The sequence below is a fragment of the Denticeps clupeoides genome, chromosome 7, assembly GCF_900700375.1.
Source record: "Denticeps clupeoides chromosome 7, fDenClu1.1, whole genome shotgun sequence".
NCBI lineage: Eukaryota > Metazoa > Chordata > Actinopteri > Clupeiformes > Denticipitidae > Denticeps > Denticeps clupeoides.
The window spans coordinates 12,977,463-12,994,889 of record NC_041713.1 but is presented as its reverse complement, the minus strand read 5'-3'; the positions used below and the strand labels follow the sequence as shown (position 1 = coordinate 12,994,889).

Below are 17,427 nucleotides of genomic sequence, written 5' to 3'. Positions count from 1 at the left end.
CCGTGCATGCAAAACCCTGCATCCGGGGTGTCTTCATACACTTTATTTTCCTCACAATATTCACTCCTGCCAACCTGCCAAATAAATCTTTACTCTACAGTGACCTAAGCCTTATTAATGAAGAACTGCAACCGCAAACTCCAATCTAAGATGGGAGTTTGAATGACAATGCGTGTTTTACGGTTTCTAAATTTTCTCCCCCAACCAAATGGTAGTAATTGGTGCTGACCTGCTATCCTTGGAATGAGGGGGCATGCATGGGGGAGGAGGCCTTCCAGGAAAACAGGGATGGGCCAATAAATGAAATATCTAGATTACTGTGTAATGTAGGAGTGGAATATTAAATCAGTATGTAAATTTACTTTGTGGTCCGGATTCGACACTGACAGCCTCTTCGCCATCGCTGGGCATGAGTTTACATAGAGATGGTGTGCAAATGTCCCGCCTCTACCAGAAACATGTGTAGAGGGCTGCATAGGCCAGAAACGTGAATTATACACAATTCAGCCTTTTACCAGGATTACATTTTCTTTGTTGGATTCCACGATTCCATTTGCGTTTTCTGCATCGTAAAAGTAGGGCCCTACATTATGATATAATTGATTATGTTCTGCACTGCATCGATGCAGAATCGTTCATTTTTGAACACCCCTACTGTTCATGCTACTATTTTAATGCAGTCCAAGTATTTTTTTTTTTAGAGATGGCACTTGTCAGAAACACTGATGTAGATATAATCTGACCTCAAAGTTGCACCCCACTTGCTACCAATGTCTACCTGATCAAGGCACTTGAACCTGAGATGCTCCAAGGGGAATGACCCTGTAAATACTGACTGTATTCAGTATAAATAAAATGTAATGTTTATGTCCATTTAATTTACCATCAATATGTTTTCAGCCGAATGTGTCCTTAAAGCATTGCTGTAGAGGCCACAGCATCCAATATTATCATGCTGCCTCACATCAGCAGAATCTGTGTGTATTTTTAATCTTTTGATATAGAGCAAAATATCTTATCTTTCAATGATATCGATTGACTGCCCAACCTGAGTGGGAAACACAGCCACGTCAGCAAAAAGGAAATAAATAAATAAAAGCTGTCAACAGACAGCATGAAGCGGCGGAGCAGAGCCGCGGTCACTAATATGTTCCGGCACGTCCTAGAACCCCTGTTCCTGAGCAGTTGGGGTTTAAAAAGCCGACAAGGTGAGGCGGTGATTCATCTGACCTATGAGTAAGAGTGTGGCGCCCGTATCCCACAGACGCTCGGGAGCCTCCGGGCAGTGCGTGACACGCCGACGTAAAGCAAGCCACGTTACGACCAATACCACAAGCACATGCTGCGCTCGGCCACCCTGAATCATCCCGCTAATCGCTGCCAGATGAGGACAAACACCTCGCATTAAAAAACGGGAAATTAATATACAGTACGCCCATCGCAGCCTTGTGGGGTTAAAGGAAATGGCAGCCGTTAGTTCCGGGACCAGCAAAGTCTCTGTTCTAACTCCACCCCGCGCCAGAGAGTGATTTGTTTGCCTCTTGCTCTTCGTGTTTGGTGATTTAAGCGAGTTGAAAAATGCCAACGTACGTGAGCGCGCCGCCAGCAGCTCCAGGACAGGGGCGCTCCTCGCGGCGCGAGGCTGTGCGTAGGTGATAATGCGAGCGCCTCAGTCCACAGCTAATTACGGTTTGTTAAAGGTTGTTTATCGTGGCGGGAACAGCGGCGGGATTAGGAGCAGATTATCTGGAGATGCTTTGTCGGGAGGCGAAGGCATTGCCAGCGAATGCGTTTGTCCTCCAGCTCCCGCTAGCTATTAGAATTGGACTGGGTCGCTTCAGCCCGAGACGCTCGAGAAGCTGTGGAGGACCTTAACCTCCACGAAGAGGGAAGAAGCGCACCCATGCCTCTTATCGGGGTGCACCGCGCAGTGAGGCCGCTACATTCCCATCCCAGCGTTCCCGGGCCTACGCCACACTGCAGGAGATGCCAGTCCCTGCGGGATTCTCCCCCCGGGCAGCCGCGTGAACCCCCTCACATGCCGCTATATTGACTCCAGAAGACGGCAGTAAGCAAGTGATTAATCAGTGGTAACGCTTCTCTAGCCGCAGCCGCTGTTAAAACCAGGAGTCATTACTCAGAGAGATACTGCCGCACGCAAAACTCCACGAAGGGCGTTGGATTCATAAAAAAAGAAAAACATTTGGGCCGGCTTATAAATGAGGTTCTTGACTGGATTAGCACATCATAACCCACCTCCTCTTCAAAATGAAGTCCACAACCCTGACATCAATTTCAGGAAAAAAAACTGCCCCTAAACATTGCACGCCACATTCATTATCAGATGTAATTCAATAATTTTGCCATTTGTAGCACGGCTTAACCTTTATATTCAGACTGGTGCAAATTAGTTGGCCGCTAGACCGCCCCGGGTAAAAGGGACAATGTTCAGAGTCAGAGAAAGGCTCTACTGTTACCGACGGACCTCCGAGTGCGAGCGTTTAGAGCCCAATGATGAAATATGCAGAGCGCTCGCCACGCATCATGGTCCAATTCACCGGGACCATATTAAAATTATGATAAACACAATTGTGCCCTTGGTCGGAAACCGGCGGCTTGGACGGTCTGCGGCGCTGATCGCTCGCACTGGTTGAGTGCATTTCAATTCCTCTAACTATTACTCCGTATTCGCCAACTTAAATGTCTCTCAGTTTCCTGCTCAGAGAATGGAGGCGGAGGCTTACACAGGGCGACGCCTAACAATAACCCATACCCGCAAAAAGGCAACACAGGCCGATGGGTGTTTTAGCGCATAGCGCTTCCGAAATCGCTGGCTTTCCGCTGTTATTCACGCGACCTTTGACCCGCGGGTTCCCCAGCCGCCGTAGCGGTATGCGGTATGCGGTGTGTTCCTGCTGCATTGAACGGTGCAGTCCATGCATTTGTCTTAGTGACGGGGAGAAGGGAAAAACTGCGAGCAGGCAACATGCTCGTAACACCACACACCTACACTGCATATGATCATACGCGCACGAGTGTTGCATCATGGCCCTGATTCAGACTCCGCACAAAGGCCTCATTATTCACCGCACATCTCCAGTTCTGAGGGTCGGTAGCAAAGGACGACATAATGACTATGAATCACCATATCAGAGTTTATTTTGTTTTTGTGTGTGTGCGTGGGGGGGTGTTTGATGATGATGATGATGATGATGGCACAACACAAACTCAAAGTATCTTCAACACAGAACCACATGCTATAGAATGTCCAAACAACCGGAGGCTTGAGAGAATTTGAACCTTTCTGCAAGACAATGAACAATGGCCAACGTGGCCATGAAAAGCCTCTGATGTCAACACTATGATGAAGTTTGTTCAAATCTCAGGACGTTTCCACAAAACACTAACAGGTATCCCATGCAGGGGTCATTTCTGTCTTCCGCACTATTTATTTTAAACTAGGGGAATATGTACGAGCAAAATTTAATATGTTGTAATTCCACAACATTTTACCATCCATCAAACAATCTGAAACGCTGCGTGAATTCAGAGATTCGCTGATCCTCTGAGGCACAAGATTGCTGTAATTATTCGGGGGCCTTATTAAAGTGGGTCTGTACACCGAAGGATTAATATAAGCTTTCAAGGCAGGAGTATGTCATTGTAGGTCAATATTTCTATATCATAGAGACCAATGGGTCTGTACTAGGCTGGTACAGGACAGATAGAGCCAGGACATACAAATGCATTGAAGATGTTAATTGCTGTGGACCTGCGTCTCTGGTCTTTACTTATTGTCAGTCGGCACCAGTCATCGGCTGTTTCTTTATTTTTCGCATTGTCACATTGAAATATGCTCTTCTGCGGTGACGAGCTGCCGCGGCAGCCGTTTGAATTATAATGAAAGAGGAAGGGGTAAATATTGTTTGCATTGTTCCAGATCCCCAGACGCAGCCCTTGATGTATTTCAGGCACCTTGTCACAGATTCAGGTAATGCTACCAAACTCAAGATGATAAAAAAAAAAGCCCTACCTGTCTGAAAAGTGCTACAAATAAACCGCAGGCTGATGAAACCCGCGAGCAGCTTCCTGCCACGGGAACTGAAGGTCCGAAGCTTCCCAAAGATTTGTATCGCTTTTGACAACAAAGCTTCAACACGACGCAACCCTGGCACCTCTGCCGCTAAAAGTTCAACTCTGGGCTCCTCGCCGCATCAGAAATGTAGTCTACGCAGCAGCCATCAAACACTAACAAATATTGCACGTGCAGACAGAAAAACCACACTGTACCTTCATCGCCATCTCAAATGCTTTTATAAAGACGTTATAAAGATGTTACCCCCTCCTCGCCACAAGGCATTTCTCCAGAGCGCGGTGTGACAGGACATTTAGTTCAGGCCACTGTGGAATAATGAAGGCATCAGGCCGTCCCGTGATTGATTCTATTTCTAATCAAGGAGCGTGGGAAATTCCTATCAGGGGGGGGCAGATAATGGCTCGCCTCTTCGAGATAAACCCTTCCAAATTAAATGTGGGGTTTTTTTGTTACAGTCTCATCCTCACATTTACAAAAAAAAATAATAACCAGGCGAGTTGTGCTGCTCACAGACGAGGCACGTTTGTGAATTTTTGTTCTTACATTGGAATTAAGTGAGGAAACTCGAAAAGTGAGTGAGAAAAATCCTCGGTCCCTAGATTTTAAATGGTTTTGTGTGTGTGTGTGAGTGTGTGTGAATTTGTTAAACAGAAGACTGTCTTTACTTTCTAATACGCCATTAGAAAATCTTAATTCTGTCGGGGGGAAAATCATCGAGTTTAGTAATAGCCTCAACCTGGGTTGCCAAATCTCGAGACAGATCGAGGCAAGCAACCAGGTGAAACCGTCCTGAAATGCGCCACATCCCTCTCCAAAGACAACGAGCAGTGCAAACGGGGATAAAAATGTTGGGTTTATTCTTAAACTATATACAAGATCGCCGCGGCAGACTGAATTGTACAGGCTCCAACTTGCCACCTGGCTGGCGTCACAAAAAGCATTTTCCAACCCGACGTCATACACACACTATCTCTACACAGTTTAAACATCAAACTGGTTTTAAAATTGAAAACAAAAAAAAAAAAACACAATTCAGGCGACTTTATCGAAGCAAGCAAGTCCAAATTCGCTTACAGTAAGCGGTCGTGGCAACACCGGAAACTCTCTGTTCTGCGAGCCATCGCTCCGTTTTCATTTTTACCCCAAATGCCAACGCAGGTAACTTTGAGAGGAACCGAGGCGACATCAGCAAATCGCCACCGTCTAGACAAGAGGGTAAAACCGCACACGTTTCCGAATCTGTAGCGGTCAGAGCCCGAAAACAAACCTTAGAGCAACTCCACGAGTGAACCAGGAGCATCGGCAGCCGGAGCAGAAATGCCGCGGCGGCACCTGTCCCCGAAGTCCCCTTTTCAAAACGCCACTTCCAACCTTCAGCCGGAAAAATACAACATAGTCCTGAAGTCCAAAAGAACAGCAGACGCTCGGGCTTCGGGTGTCTCGTTACTAACCTTCGGCTTTTCTTTTTTTTTTTTCTTGTATATTTTTGCCCCCAAAAACGAAGGCGGAAAGCTTCGACCGCGACTGTTTTAGACCAACGTGACGCGAAATTCTTCCTCTTCTTGTTTTTTTTTTTTTTTTGTTCTTTTTTAACCCCTTCTCGCGTCTTACCTGAAGGGCATCTCCCACGACTGCAATTAGCTGCCAAGATTTCATGGCGCTCGGGCAGCGAGAGGCGAATAGCAGGGCTGGCCGGGGAGGGAGGGAGGGACGGCGGGAGGGGGGGTCTGGCTGAAGTGCCTCCCGCTTTCTTCCACGGAGCCGCAAACTGGCCGCGACGAGCGGAGCGGAGAGGAGCGGCGGCCGCTGGACCGTGGCCACGTGCTGCCAATGTAAATGACGGCATCTGTCACTCCGCGCGCGCAGGAGCGAGCGGGCGCGCGCGCGTGCGCGCGCTCATGGTCGTGCCCCTGGCGCCAACTTCCAGGAGGGCCACGACCACCTAGACCCCCCTCCGACCCGTCATCAAACGGGCCTTTTCTATACACCACGTCACGTGACCCTTTAACTGGGTCTGATCTGTAAGGAAGGAGCGACAAAGTCGCATTTACCAGGGACAGTCCCCCCAGGGAGACACTCGGGGTTAAGTGTCTTTCTCAGGGACACAATTGTACTAAGTGTGGTTCGAACCTGGGTGAAAAAGTGAAATGATTGTCATTGTGAAACACTGCAGCACAGCACACGGTGCTTTTGTTCAGTGGCACCTGGGGGGCTCGGGATTCAAACCCACAACCTTCTGATTACGGAGCCGCTTCCTTACCCGCTGGGCCACCACTCGCCCACAATCATCTACGAAGGGACTCGAACCATCAATCTTCTGATCTGATGTCAGACGCTTTATCCATTAGGTCATGTGGTCTGGTTCATAGGCAAGTGTGTCACCCACTAGGCTACTACCACCCTACCACGTCGCTCTTCCACTGACCCGAGCACGTAAGCAAGACACAACTGCTGACTCCGGCTAAACACAGCCAGGAAAGGGATACAGGATGCAGATTGTACTCGTGCACCGTGCAAAATTAGACCGGGAATCTGAGCGCGGCGTTCGTTCACAGCGCACGGCGCTCAATTGTGACACACAATCTGCAGCACGACCCTTTACTGGAAGCCGGAGCCGGCAGACTACTGCATTTGCACCCCGTGCACCCCAGGAGCCATCAAAGACAATAACTTTTACTGCACACTGCCTGGCCTGGACCTATACACAGCCTGACAAGGGGTCGGAAACTTCAAAGGCACTAGTCAACAAGAAGGTCCCTGGCAACAGTGACACCTGACAACGGAATGACACGAAAATCATCTTTTTTTTTTATTTTTTTGGTTCTTCCCCCCGAGCAGCAGGAGGCTAGCGTAGATCAGCGTGATAGCACGGACAACTGCAAAATCCCGGTGACAGTCTACATAAATTGGGTTAGCAGCCACCCCCACCACGCAGCATCAGCCACGGAGACTAAAGGACTTGTCATCGGTGACCTCTGTGTAACTACATCCCTGCTGGTTTGAAGTGCCACGAGACATGATGTTTAATATGTATTCCATCCTGCCCTGACATTCCAATTTCTTAGCACTTTGCGATGTTTATTAGACTGTTTTTTTATGCATGCATTTTAAATTAGCGCTGTCCCCTTAATTCACGCGTCACTGACACATGAGTGGCATTCCTAACATGGCTGGTGTCTGGCAGGGTGGCAAAAACTGGACCTTCCATGTCAATTAAACCGAAGCTGTTAATGACAAGAAGGTGGCCAGAGTTTTTAACCCCAGCATCGCCGATGCTCGGCGGAAACATCAAGGAGCTCCAGGAGAAGTCACCTTACGTCACCTCGCTGCATTCGTTATTAACGCGCGCGTGTATAAATATATGTCTGCTTGACCCGGCAACGTCTTTTCTTTTTTGCGTTGTTTTTCCTCTCTTTGCCCGCGCTAAAGGATTTCATGCCCCAGAGCCGGGTGTCCTTACTTGTTCCTTTCCGCATTAAATACATTTTACAAAACAGGGCACCTTGAAGGGCCCTATACATTGACACGCACCACAGGCCATTTAATGCGTAAATCAGATCAGCGGGAACATGGTGGAGGCGTGCAGCGGAGGAGATGGCAGACACGCGTTGCACGCCGTTCGGATCAGAAATTCCTCCCCGGAGGAGGGTCTCTGGTAATTTATGGACAATATCCATAATGGACTGCCATTTATGGCGTGCGCGGCACGGGCCCACCCCCTGTAAGTTTAAACAAATTAAAATTGGCAACAAGTCGTTTGTTTCCGCGGGTGTCATCCTCCCTTCCAACCTGGCCGCTAATGGGATTACTCGTTTTCGGATTTTTTCCCCTTTCTTTTAACAAATACAAGCTGGGTCATCGGCGGGGTGTCAATTCATTGATGAATTCCCACGGCGAAGTTTCATGACACTTGGTCCGGGGGTTAAATTGAATTTCTAGACAAATTGTCTGACACTCTGCTTGACAAACGCAGGCGTCCAGGAGCCAGCGATCGGCCGAGATGCCACAACGGGCGCCTGGCGGATGTGCCGCACGGTACGCACAGGCCCGAGCGGCGCACGCACACAGTGTCAAGGACAATCGGCCCACGGAGTCGATAGAATCTGGGACACGGGCAGAAAGAGCGGGAGCGGCCTCTTTCAAATGGCCATTATTGAATACGCAGCTCTTTATGCTGCCGATGATAAGGGCCATATTAAAAACGGGAGGTGAGCGCCGTTCGACGGAGACCTCAAAGGAGACGTTTGGATTTTCTATTTCATTTCTGCAATTTGTCCCTATTACGCCTAACAGCTTTACCTTTGTGCCCCGGGCATCTAATCAGTTAAGCAATAATTGTAGCAGTGACACGCTGAGCGATGAGAGCAAATCGGCCACTTTAAGCGATCACCAGTCACGTACAGGCACAGGACCAACCTCCCCTCCTCCAGGGTCTTGACAGAGAGGCGCTTAACTCCTCTATTGACTATAAGGGCACCGCGTTAAATCAATCTGGATTATTCAGCAGGTCAGTGCAGTCCCAATTACCGCTCATTGCGCTTCTGGTCATAAACGCGAAGCTGCAGGCTTGCAGGTCCCCCCTCGAAAAAGTGACCGAAATCTACTGATGGCGTCAGGCAACTTCTAATTGGCTAAAAAAAAAACCCGGGAGGGGGGAAGGCGGGGTAAATGCGATGAGCAGAAGTCAATAGACAAAAACTACAATGCGCTTGGAAACTCAATATATATTCAAATATGAGCAGCAATGCAATTTTGAAGTAGCCGAGCAGGCCCTTATCAGACTATAATCACATCTGGTTTTTGGTTATTGCCGCCATTTATTACAGAGCCGTCGTCCTTGATGCAGTTTGCGTCATTTTACCCTTTGATTTGCTTATAACAACTTAACAGCGGCATTTCTCAAGAGCAACAGGCCTCGCGGGCTCCAAGGCAAACCAGAATTTTCATTGAGCAGGGTGGGTGATGGAGGCGATGGGGAAGGGGGGGGGTGAACATTTTCATCTCAGAAACTAATCCCTGAACAAAAAGTTATCAGGGAAAAAGGCACCGTGTGGCTCCTCTGAGTATGAAGATTGCAATCTGCAGCAGATGAACGCTTATCTAATTGAACCGATATTTTATGATTTAAATTAATGAGCTAAGTGGCGCTGCGACAGAAGTGGAGCGCCCCTGCTTTGTAGCAGAGTCTTTCACAGCCCCTTGTAATTTGTTGACGAAAAAATAAAAAGCGACCGCTGGTACCAAACACGGTAGCACCTCGGGGACACGCCTGTAATCAAAGGTGGTTCAGGGTGCTCTAGGAGGCTGGCTGGAGGACGTTCCAGGACAATGCGCTCGGCACAAGCTGCACAGACGGACACGTTCAGGGCTGAAGGGGGAAATCTGACTGGACTCACCTCTGTGTTTAGGGGGAAGCAATTCTTTTCTCCTCTATCCCTTAAAAAAAAAAAAGGAATGGCACAAAAAAATTCAAGGTTTTGACATTTGCATTTACAGCATTTATCAGACGCCCTTATCCAGAGCGACTTACAATCAGTAGTTACAGGGACAGTTCCCCCCCCCCCGGAGCAACTTAGGGTTAGGCTCAGGGACACAATGGTAGTAAGTGAGATTTGAACCTGGGTCTTCTGATTCATACCCACTAGGCTACTACCACCCTTGACAAAATTACATTTATGAATTTCACTTATCCAGAGCAACTTCAACTGCTGGAGCAATAAAGGGTTAAAGGTCACAGTATCAGTAGCCTGGCAAGTGCCTGTCAACTAAACAGAAAAACGTCAAGCAACATTTCTATTGGCTGTGCAAACAACTGAATAGTAGCAGTTTGATTTTATGTGGGTGCTCTGATAATAACATATGAATTACTTTTATGGATAGATTTTACAGTAATCGTTTTTTCAGAAATTCCTGAAGAGCATGTATGCACCATATGTTGAACAATAATTGAATATGGCAAAAATCTGTTGCCTGAGCATAGCGTTTATTGTGTTTCCCAACGAACACTCTCATGCATGCAAAACATGCCTCCATAAATTCCGAGTGTGTGACTGTAACACTTAAGTCGCTAATATCTCTCCAACAAACATCGTATTTCGAGGCAGCCCGATCTGCGTGGGCAGCGTGTGCCACGCACGCATCATAAAACAATCCTATGGCGAAGGACGGTATCGACTTGCTGAAATTACAGAGTGGAAGACCTTGGCCTCGATTCCACCAGCCGCACCAGGCTGATCTACAGACAGTGACATGGTGGGGCGTCCGGACTGGGCTAAAGGCCACGGCGGTGGGCGGCCTGACAGGCTGGCGGGGGGTGGGTTCTATCAGAGGCTCTGCAGGCTTGTACTGCGCCGGCGTCCGCTTCACGCGGACTCTCCACAATCTTCTGCTGGGTTTATTGCAGTTAATGGATCACCGCAGCATGGCTTAGAATACCGAACTTCTGAAAAAGGTTGATTTCTGTGACTCTTCAATTCAGTTTTTTTTTTTCTTCTTCTTTGCAACTCTCTCATTGAATTGAAAAATATAGTGTAGAGCACAGAGTGTCTGCAAATTTCCAAAGGGCAAACAGGAGCATCACCCTCTGAGCCATGTTTCAGCTATATGAAAGCCAGAGGGAGAGAGAGAGAGAGAGAGAGCGAGAGACAGTCAAGATGGAGACGGCCTGAAAGTGCAAGGAACATCTAGTTGTCAAAACGCTTGAACATCCCACTCCATAATTTGGTAAACACACACACACACACTTTTAAAAGGCCTGAGTTTCGGAATATTAAAGCAGCAGGACGCAATAATGCATTCTTAAATTATGCATACTCTGTTATACATACTGTATGATAAACAACCTTCATGAAATATTTAGCTCGGCGTCGTCCCAATGCTGTTCTCCTTCCGCTGTAAGCCCCCCATCCCCACAACTGACCTGACTTCCCAGCACCGTAACGGCCATCACATAATAACATTTCTCATCTGAAATATACTTTTCTCTGCAGTTTCTCACCCAAAAAGGGGGGAAAATAACAAAAGGAGAGATAGACAGAGGGGAAAAAACTGTGCTAAACGTTTGCCTAAAAATTCATAAAGCGCATTACTGAGTGAGATGGAGCGTGAAAGGATTCCATCCACTGAACACACACACACACACACACACACAGGCACAAGCTCATACACTGGCTCATAGCGTACAGAGGCCTCACTGCTGTTTTGTGCCCTCATTTAATTGCATGTTTCCATGGTGACTGCTACATTGGAAAAAAAAAAAAAAAGAACAACAAACAAAAACATCAACAATCAGTGATAAAGAAAAAACTATAAATATGACCGGATCCTGCTGCCAAAAGCTTCGGTAATAAAAAAAAAAATAACACAAATGCTCTAGGTAGAAAAATTAAGTGAAGGATTTTTCATAAATAATAAATTTATATTTTTATTGGGAGACAGACAATGAGGACCAATAGAAGTTAAAGGATTATGGTTCAGATAAAAAAAAAAAAATAAATAAAAAACTTGGCTGTGTCACCAAGGAAACTAAGAGAATTTTTAGCCACATTTTCACTACTGGTTTCACCAAATCGGCTCATTCTGAAACCCGGCCAAGTGGACCTCATGCAAACCAGGGGTGGAGGACACGGCAGAGGTCTTTTTGGACCATTTAAATCATTGCCATTAATCACCCTTATTAAGTGTTTTCTACTCCGAATTTTCGAAAAGAGACACGCTTGTTCCCCAACTGCTGGCTGTCAGGTAGCTTCACCATACGAAGTCAGTCACGTGACGTGGACAATGTGATCGGCCGAGCCGCGGGAAGTGCTGACTAAAGAATAAGGGATGAGCGCCGATTGCTGCTCGGCCCCGAATAATGGCGCCGTCCCTCTCGGCCCGCAGCTGAGCTTCTCGCCCTCCTTCCCCCCCTCCCCCATTCTTTTATCTCTGAAGACTTTGCTCCATGAAGTGCAACCTTCGTACCCACAATGTCAGAGACAATCCACCATCTGCCACACGTTTTTCAGTCACGGGCTGCAAGGAGCGAGAGAGAAGCAGCTGAATTCACCTGCGCCAGCACGAAAACATTTTCACACCTGAACAAATGCAGGGAACAAAGTGTTTCATCCTTCTCACGCTGCCATCACATATTTTATGCAAAACTATATAATGGCGTCTGATAAACAATACTGCTCAACTATGCAAAGTCCAGACGGTGTCAGGGGCACACTGTGGATATATTAATTTCTTCATTTTTTTTATACATTATTTTTTCATGTTGTTTTGAATGAGCTGATTCAATCTTAACTGTATAATAGTTTAATGGCAGTCATTATATTTCAGACGCATTTGCATTTTACAATTCTTTCTTACCTCACCATGTATGCCACTGAATCATATTTATATGATATATTATAATACATAATTATATTTATTATAAGATTTAATTGATCATGGAACTCAAGAAATTGTCTACTTATTACTTTTACTTAATAATGTATTCAAGCAAAGCTATTTGTCTGGTATATGATAAGTTTGTCCAATATATTTTGATTCTACTTGCCTTCCTCCTGGTCTAGAAGATGGTCATATTATAGATTTCAAACACAACAGGCTATTCAGCATTCAGATTTATGCCGCTAGCAGAGATATTCCGCTTCTTTGGATTAAGGACATTGCTTCAACAAAAGATCTTAGCAAAATCCTACAACCAAGAGTATTCCCAATGAATGCATTTCATTTGTGCCTCACTCTTCAGTGCAGGCTTTCTATAAAGTTTGGGGTTAGGGTTACAAGTCTTTCCTAATCCAGTCTAGTCTGCTTCTGTAGACTCAGTTTTCCAGAATCCTTGCTTTAGCCTTTTATTTTTTGACTTTGTAGTTCTTATACTTACCACCTCATTTGGCCATGTATAAAAATGTAATAAATATAGTAATAATAGTAATTACAGTACAAAAAAGGACAATTACACATATATATGAAAGAATAATTATGAAATAATGAAATTGCTGAAATTACAGAGTGGAAGACCTTGGGCTCAATTACACCAGCCACACCAGGCTGATCTACAGACAGTGACATGGTGGGGTGTCCGGGCTGGACTGCAATAATAATAATGATAAATAATAATAATTATTGTTATTTTTTAGTTTTTGTGTAATATTTTTAGAGATAGCAGAAGGTGTATTTGTGTCACATTTTGTCTCTCACTTTAAATACAGAGTGATTCTAAATAGCTGGTCTTTGAGAAATAGACCTAAAATTTGAATCTAGTTCATTATATATGAATGAAGCTTTATAGCTTTTTGAGAGTCTAAACTGAGATTTAGATTTTTTTAAGTTAAAAAGCAGCATAGGCCAGAGCTATAAAATCCAGATCTTAATCCTTATCTAGAGAGCGCAGCCCTAAGAATTGCTTTTGATCCATAAGATGGGCCAAAACATTTGTGATTGCCCACTGCCCTCAAAATAAATCGAGGGGTTATGGAATGATAGAGTGGTAGAGAGGAATAAAGAAACCATAAGCAGAGCATCGTCACTCTCCGCCGTCGGCAAGATCCATTTGTGGTGAAATGCTGACAGCCATCACCAGCCTTCTGCTTTGACTTTAACAAGATTCTGCAACAAAGTGTGTCTCAGAGTCACGAGCACCATGCGGAATCCACCTGATAATGTGCCGGCCCTTAAAAGCCTTCTAATAAAGCCCCTCAATAAAAACCCAATGGCAACCAAGAGGCTAAGCAGTGAAAAAGTACTTAGCCAAGGTCAAGTCTGGAGTCTCTAACTCAATTATCTGTTGGCCGAGATATAATCAGTAAGAGTCGAGTAGTTATTAGACGATCCCGCTCCAGCTAGTCCTATAGAGAGCGAGTCAATCCATCCACTGACAGTACAATTCTGGGAGCAGGGATCAGACTCTGCACTGCCAACAAAACAATCTCTTCCTCACAGTCGGCACTGAGAATCATAACAAACATTTCCCATCAGCACTGATCAAGCTTCAACCAACACTCTAATCCATTTAGAACATCTTCACATATTGCCCAAACATTCTCCATAGTAATACCTTCACTTGCTGTAGGTTTTACTACAGTACTCTCAGTGCAGTGTCACTGATGTCCCCTACTGCTCTAAATGTTTTAATGTTATTTAAACTGTCACTTGATTGTATTGGACTGAGGATCCAATACAATGCCTGTGGATGACAAATCAGTAATCAACCTCCATAAAGTGAATAAAATTGCCTTGTATATTCAGTTGATTTGAGTGTATATGAACGTTCCCATTGAAACCAGTGACTTTCTGATAAACTGATATATAAAGCATAATAATAATAATAAATAATAATAATAATAGTAAAAGTGTTCATCAATTGGAACTATGATAGGCCAAACAGCAAAAAGGATGGACAAGCATCATGGAAAGGTTAAAACCCTGAACCACCAGAGGCTATCAGATGGTACCTCCAAGACAACAAATTATTTGCAAGGTATGGCAGGAAAAAAAGCCTTTTATGTCTATTATCACCTAGAGTTTCACCAGAATATTATGAAAAGGTTTTGTTGTGGGGCAGTTTTTCCTCCAAAGTACATGGAAATATTGTTAGGGTACATGGCATCATGGATTCCATTTTTAAAAAGCCTAGGTACAGGGTGGCACAGATACATCTACAGTCAATTTAGGGTCATTGCATCTAGTGTAAACCTTTGGCTGATGGAGAAAACTGAAGAATCTGGAGGAAACCTGTGCAAACACACAGAGAGCATGCAAACTCCGTCTACTCAAGGTCCAAGTCGGGATTCAAACTGTGGTGGCCACCTCATAATCAAACAAGTTTCAATGAAAATAATTTCTCTACATTGTAAAATAAAAAAATTAGATTTTTTTTTTATTCAAACATAATCTGCCAATAATAGGAGGGAATTCTATAAACATAGTTACACAGATCTTCAAATCTGTATTTTAATGCCAGTCAAAATGGCCAAATGTTTTTTGATGTGATAATCATCAGAAATTTGAGGATCACTGCTCTAACCTGAACCAGAACCATTAGAACACTTCTGGTTAGAGCAGAGAGTATCATGAGTATCATGGGTCCCATTCAATAAACATGAACTTACAGGCCAGACAGCAGCCTGTTAATTGGTTTTGACTGCTGGCCTTTGACACAGGTATTATTTTAATTAGGAATATTATTGCGTGGGGATCACGGAATGTACAAGCGTACTTGACATTGTTTTGAAATGTACACAATGACACCGAAACCTCCCACCACTCAATGGATCACTGCATCTAATATAATCTACTATTCTCATGTTTCAAAAGGCCCATAACGGAAAAAAAAAATCAATCATCCAGCACATGCACATTTATAATACACTATGCATTCTCCTTAAGAGTGCCATAGTACTATAATGTGAAAAATGGCAGAAATGTCTGGCGCCGTTTTGGACAAGCTGATTAATTTAGGGCACAGTCATTGAATTAAACTGCAGTATTCACTGACCCGGCAAAAAAAAAAAAAAGGTATAAAGGGTATGCCAACATAAATTTGCATCTGCAAGTGAAAAGCAATCAATCATGTCAACGCCTTTCTTGTCACAGCGCAGGTACAGGGGGCCGGCGCAGCCATGGGGCCGGTGCTTTTCCTCTCCTCAGCAGTCTATTTGGCAAGATCAAGGTCACACTTTTCTATTTATTCTATATTACTGGGCCAGTGTCACAGCGGCATGGCTCTCTTTCCAACTCCCAACTGATGCGCAGTGACCTGTCTAGTGTGGTCGCCACCAGCATCCGGAAACCAAATTGCCTCGTTGACTCGGCCGTTGTAAATACCTAAATTGCAGCGGACACATTGGACAAGGGCCCTTGCTGAACACAATTAGCCACACGGGGCGCCTCTGCCTCCAAAAAATACTAACTTGTCGTCCTTCAGACAGGGGGTGGGGCCTGGGTGACTTATCGGGTGTGCCTGTGGGCCCCTGATAAGGACAATAAAGTGAAGATGCAGGGGCCGCCACCACCGGCCTCAGCACGTCTGGGCCTCGCCACCGGCCCCGGCACGTCACCATCTGCCATTGCTGTCAATAGCCCTTCAGACGTCTTCGCCACCGAGTGAAACAAATGATTGACATCAAAGGAGGCGAACAACGGTCCGGAGGAGATGGGCAGAAGGGGTGTGGGTACTCAGGTGCCAAATGGATCTTTGTTGTGAAGGGGCCAGAGTGGGGGGCTTGGAGAGGAAGAAGAGGGGGAAAGTGAGCTTGTAAAAGGAAGAGGGAGAGAGCGCGGGAGAAAATGAGACAGGGAGAGACATTGTTACCGCTGGAATACTGATGAGCGAGCCCTCACTGCTGCAGCGGTGATATGATGTCACTGACGACTCGCAGCCCCTGGCTGGCAGTCGAGGGGGGTGGGGGGGTGGGGGTGTTAAACCCCCTTCTCCCGCCACGCATCTCACACGTCCCCACAAAACAGATAAGAAAAAAAAAACCCACACACAAGCAAGGAACAAACAAGACCACTGTCAGAAAGCATCCTCAAGTTTTACACACCTTGTTCTGTCTCTGTGATGCTCACTTGTGAGAGGAAAATAGAGCAGTCAGCCATCCCAAAGAACGCATTGTTTTTGTTTACGTGAGGACTGTCACACAGACGTCAGTCATCTCGACCGGAACAAAGCCACGGTCCCTAATAAAATATCACATCGCATCAAACACTGCATCTCTCTCTCTTCCCGTGAGCGTGTAAAGCGCAAGAAACAGGCGAGACTTAATGCCTTATTTCGGGACAATGGACAGACACTCCAGCACACGCTGGGTTCTGAAGTGACCTGACATTCTCAAATAAATCCAGGAACAGATCATGACATTTTAAGCGTATTACAGATGAATGGGAGCCAATCAAAACATGAATATTCCATTTACTCGCCGTCCACCACAAGGGTGCCCCAGTCCAGTCATGCAAGGCATGAAATTAATAACATTCAAATCAGCAGGAAAGGGGGGAAATGCATTTTCCGAGATCCTCCGTTTCAGCCCCTTGAGGCTATTTATTCCAGAACTATATTTCACAGCGAATAAAAAAAAAAAAAAGGAATGAGCCAACAACACAGGAGCCTTAATGACCACACCAAGGCCACAGGATTTGCAGAATTCATTCAAAACATGTCCCCCCTAATATGCAGTCACCTCGCTGCTCAAGCAGACATAATAAAGTCCAGAAAACGAGCATTGTGCACCCAAAATGTACAATTTTTCCCTATTGAAACAAATGAATTCTACACAAAACACATTACAAATTATTTTTTAAATTGTTTATTAGCTATAAAACACAGAGAATCTGGAGGACAG

General features: G+C 45.4%; 1 protein-coding gene across 6 annotated transcripts in view; it reads right to left on the bottom strand.

Moving 5' to 3' along the window:
• rbfox1 (RNA binding fox-1 homolog 1) overlaps positions 1–5,920 on the bottom strand; it is a 197,197-nt gene extending 191,277 nt beyond the window's left edge. The window contains exon 1 of one of the 6 annotated variants that reach the window (XM_028985482.1): positions 5,708–5,920. In XM_028985482.1, coding sequence (XP_028841315.1) covers positions 5,708–5,752 — 45 coding nt within the window. In that variant the 5' untranslated portion in view covers positions 5,753–5,920. Of the gene's footprint in view, positions 1–4,290; positions 4,394–5,363; positions 5,452–5,707 lie in introns of those variants that run through there. The other 5 variants (XM_028985485.1, XM_028985486.1, XM_028985483.1 and 2 more) reach the window with 5 other exon arrangements.
• Between the last annotated feature and the right edge of the window lie 11,507 nt (positions 5,921–17,427).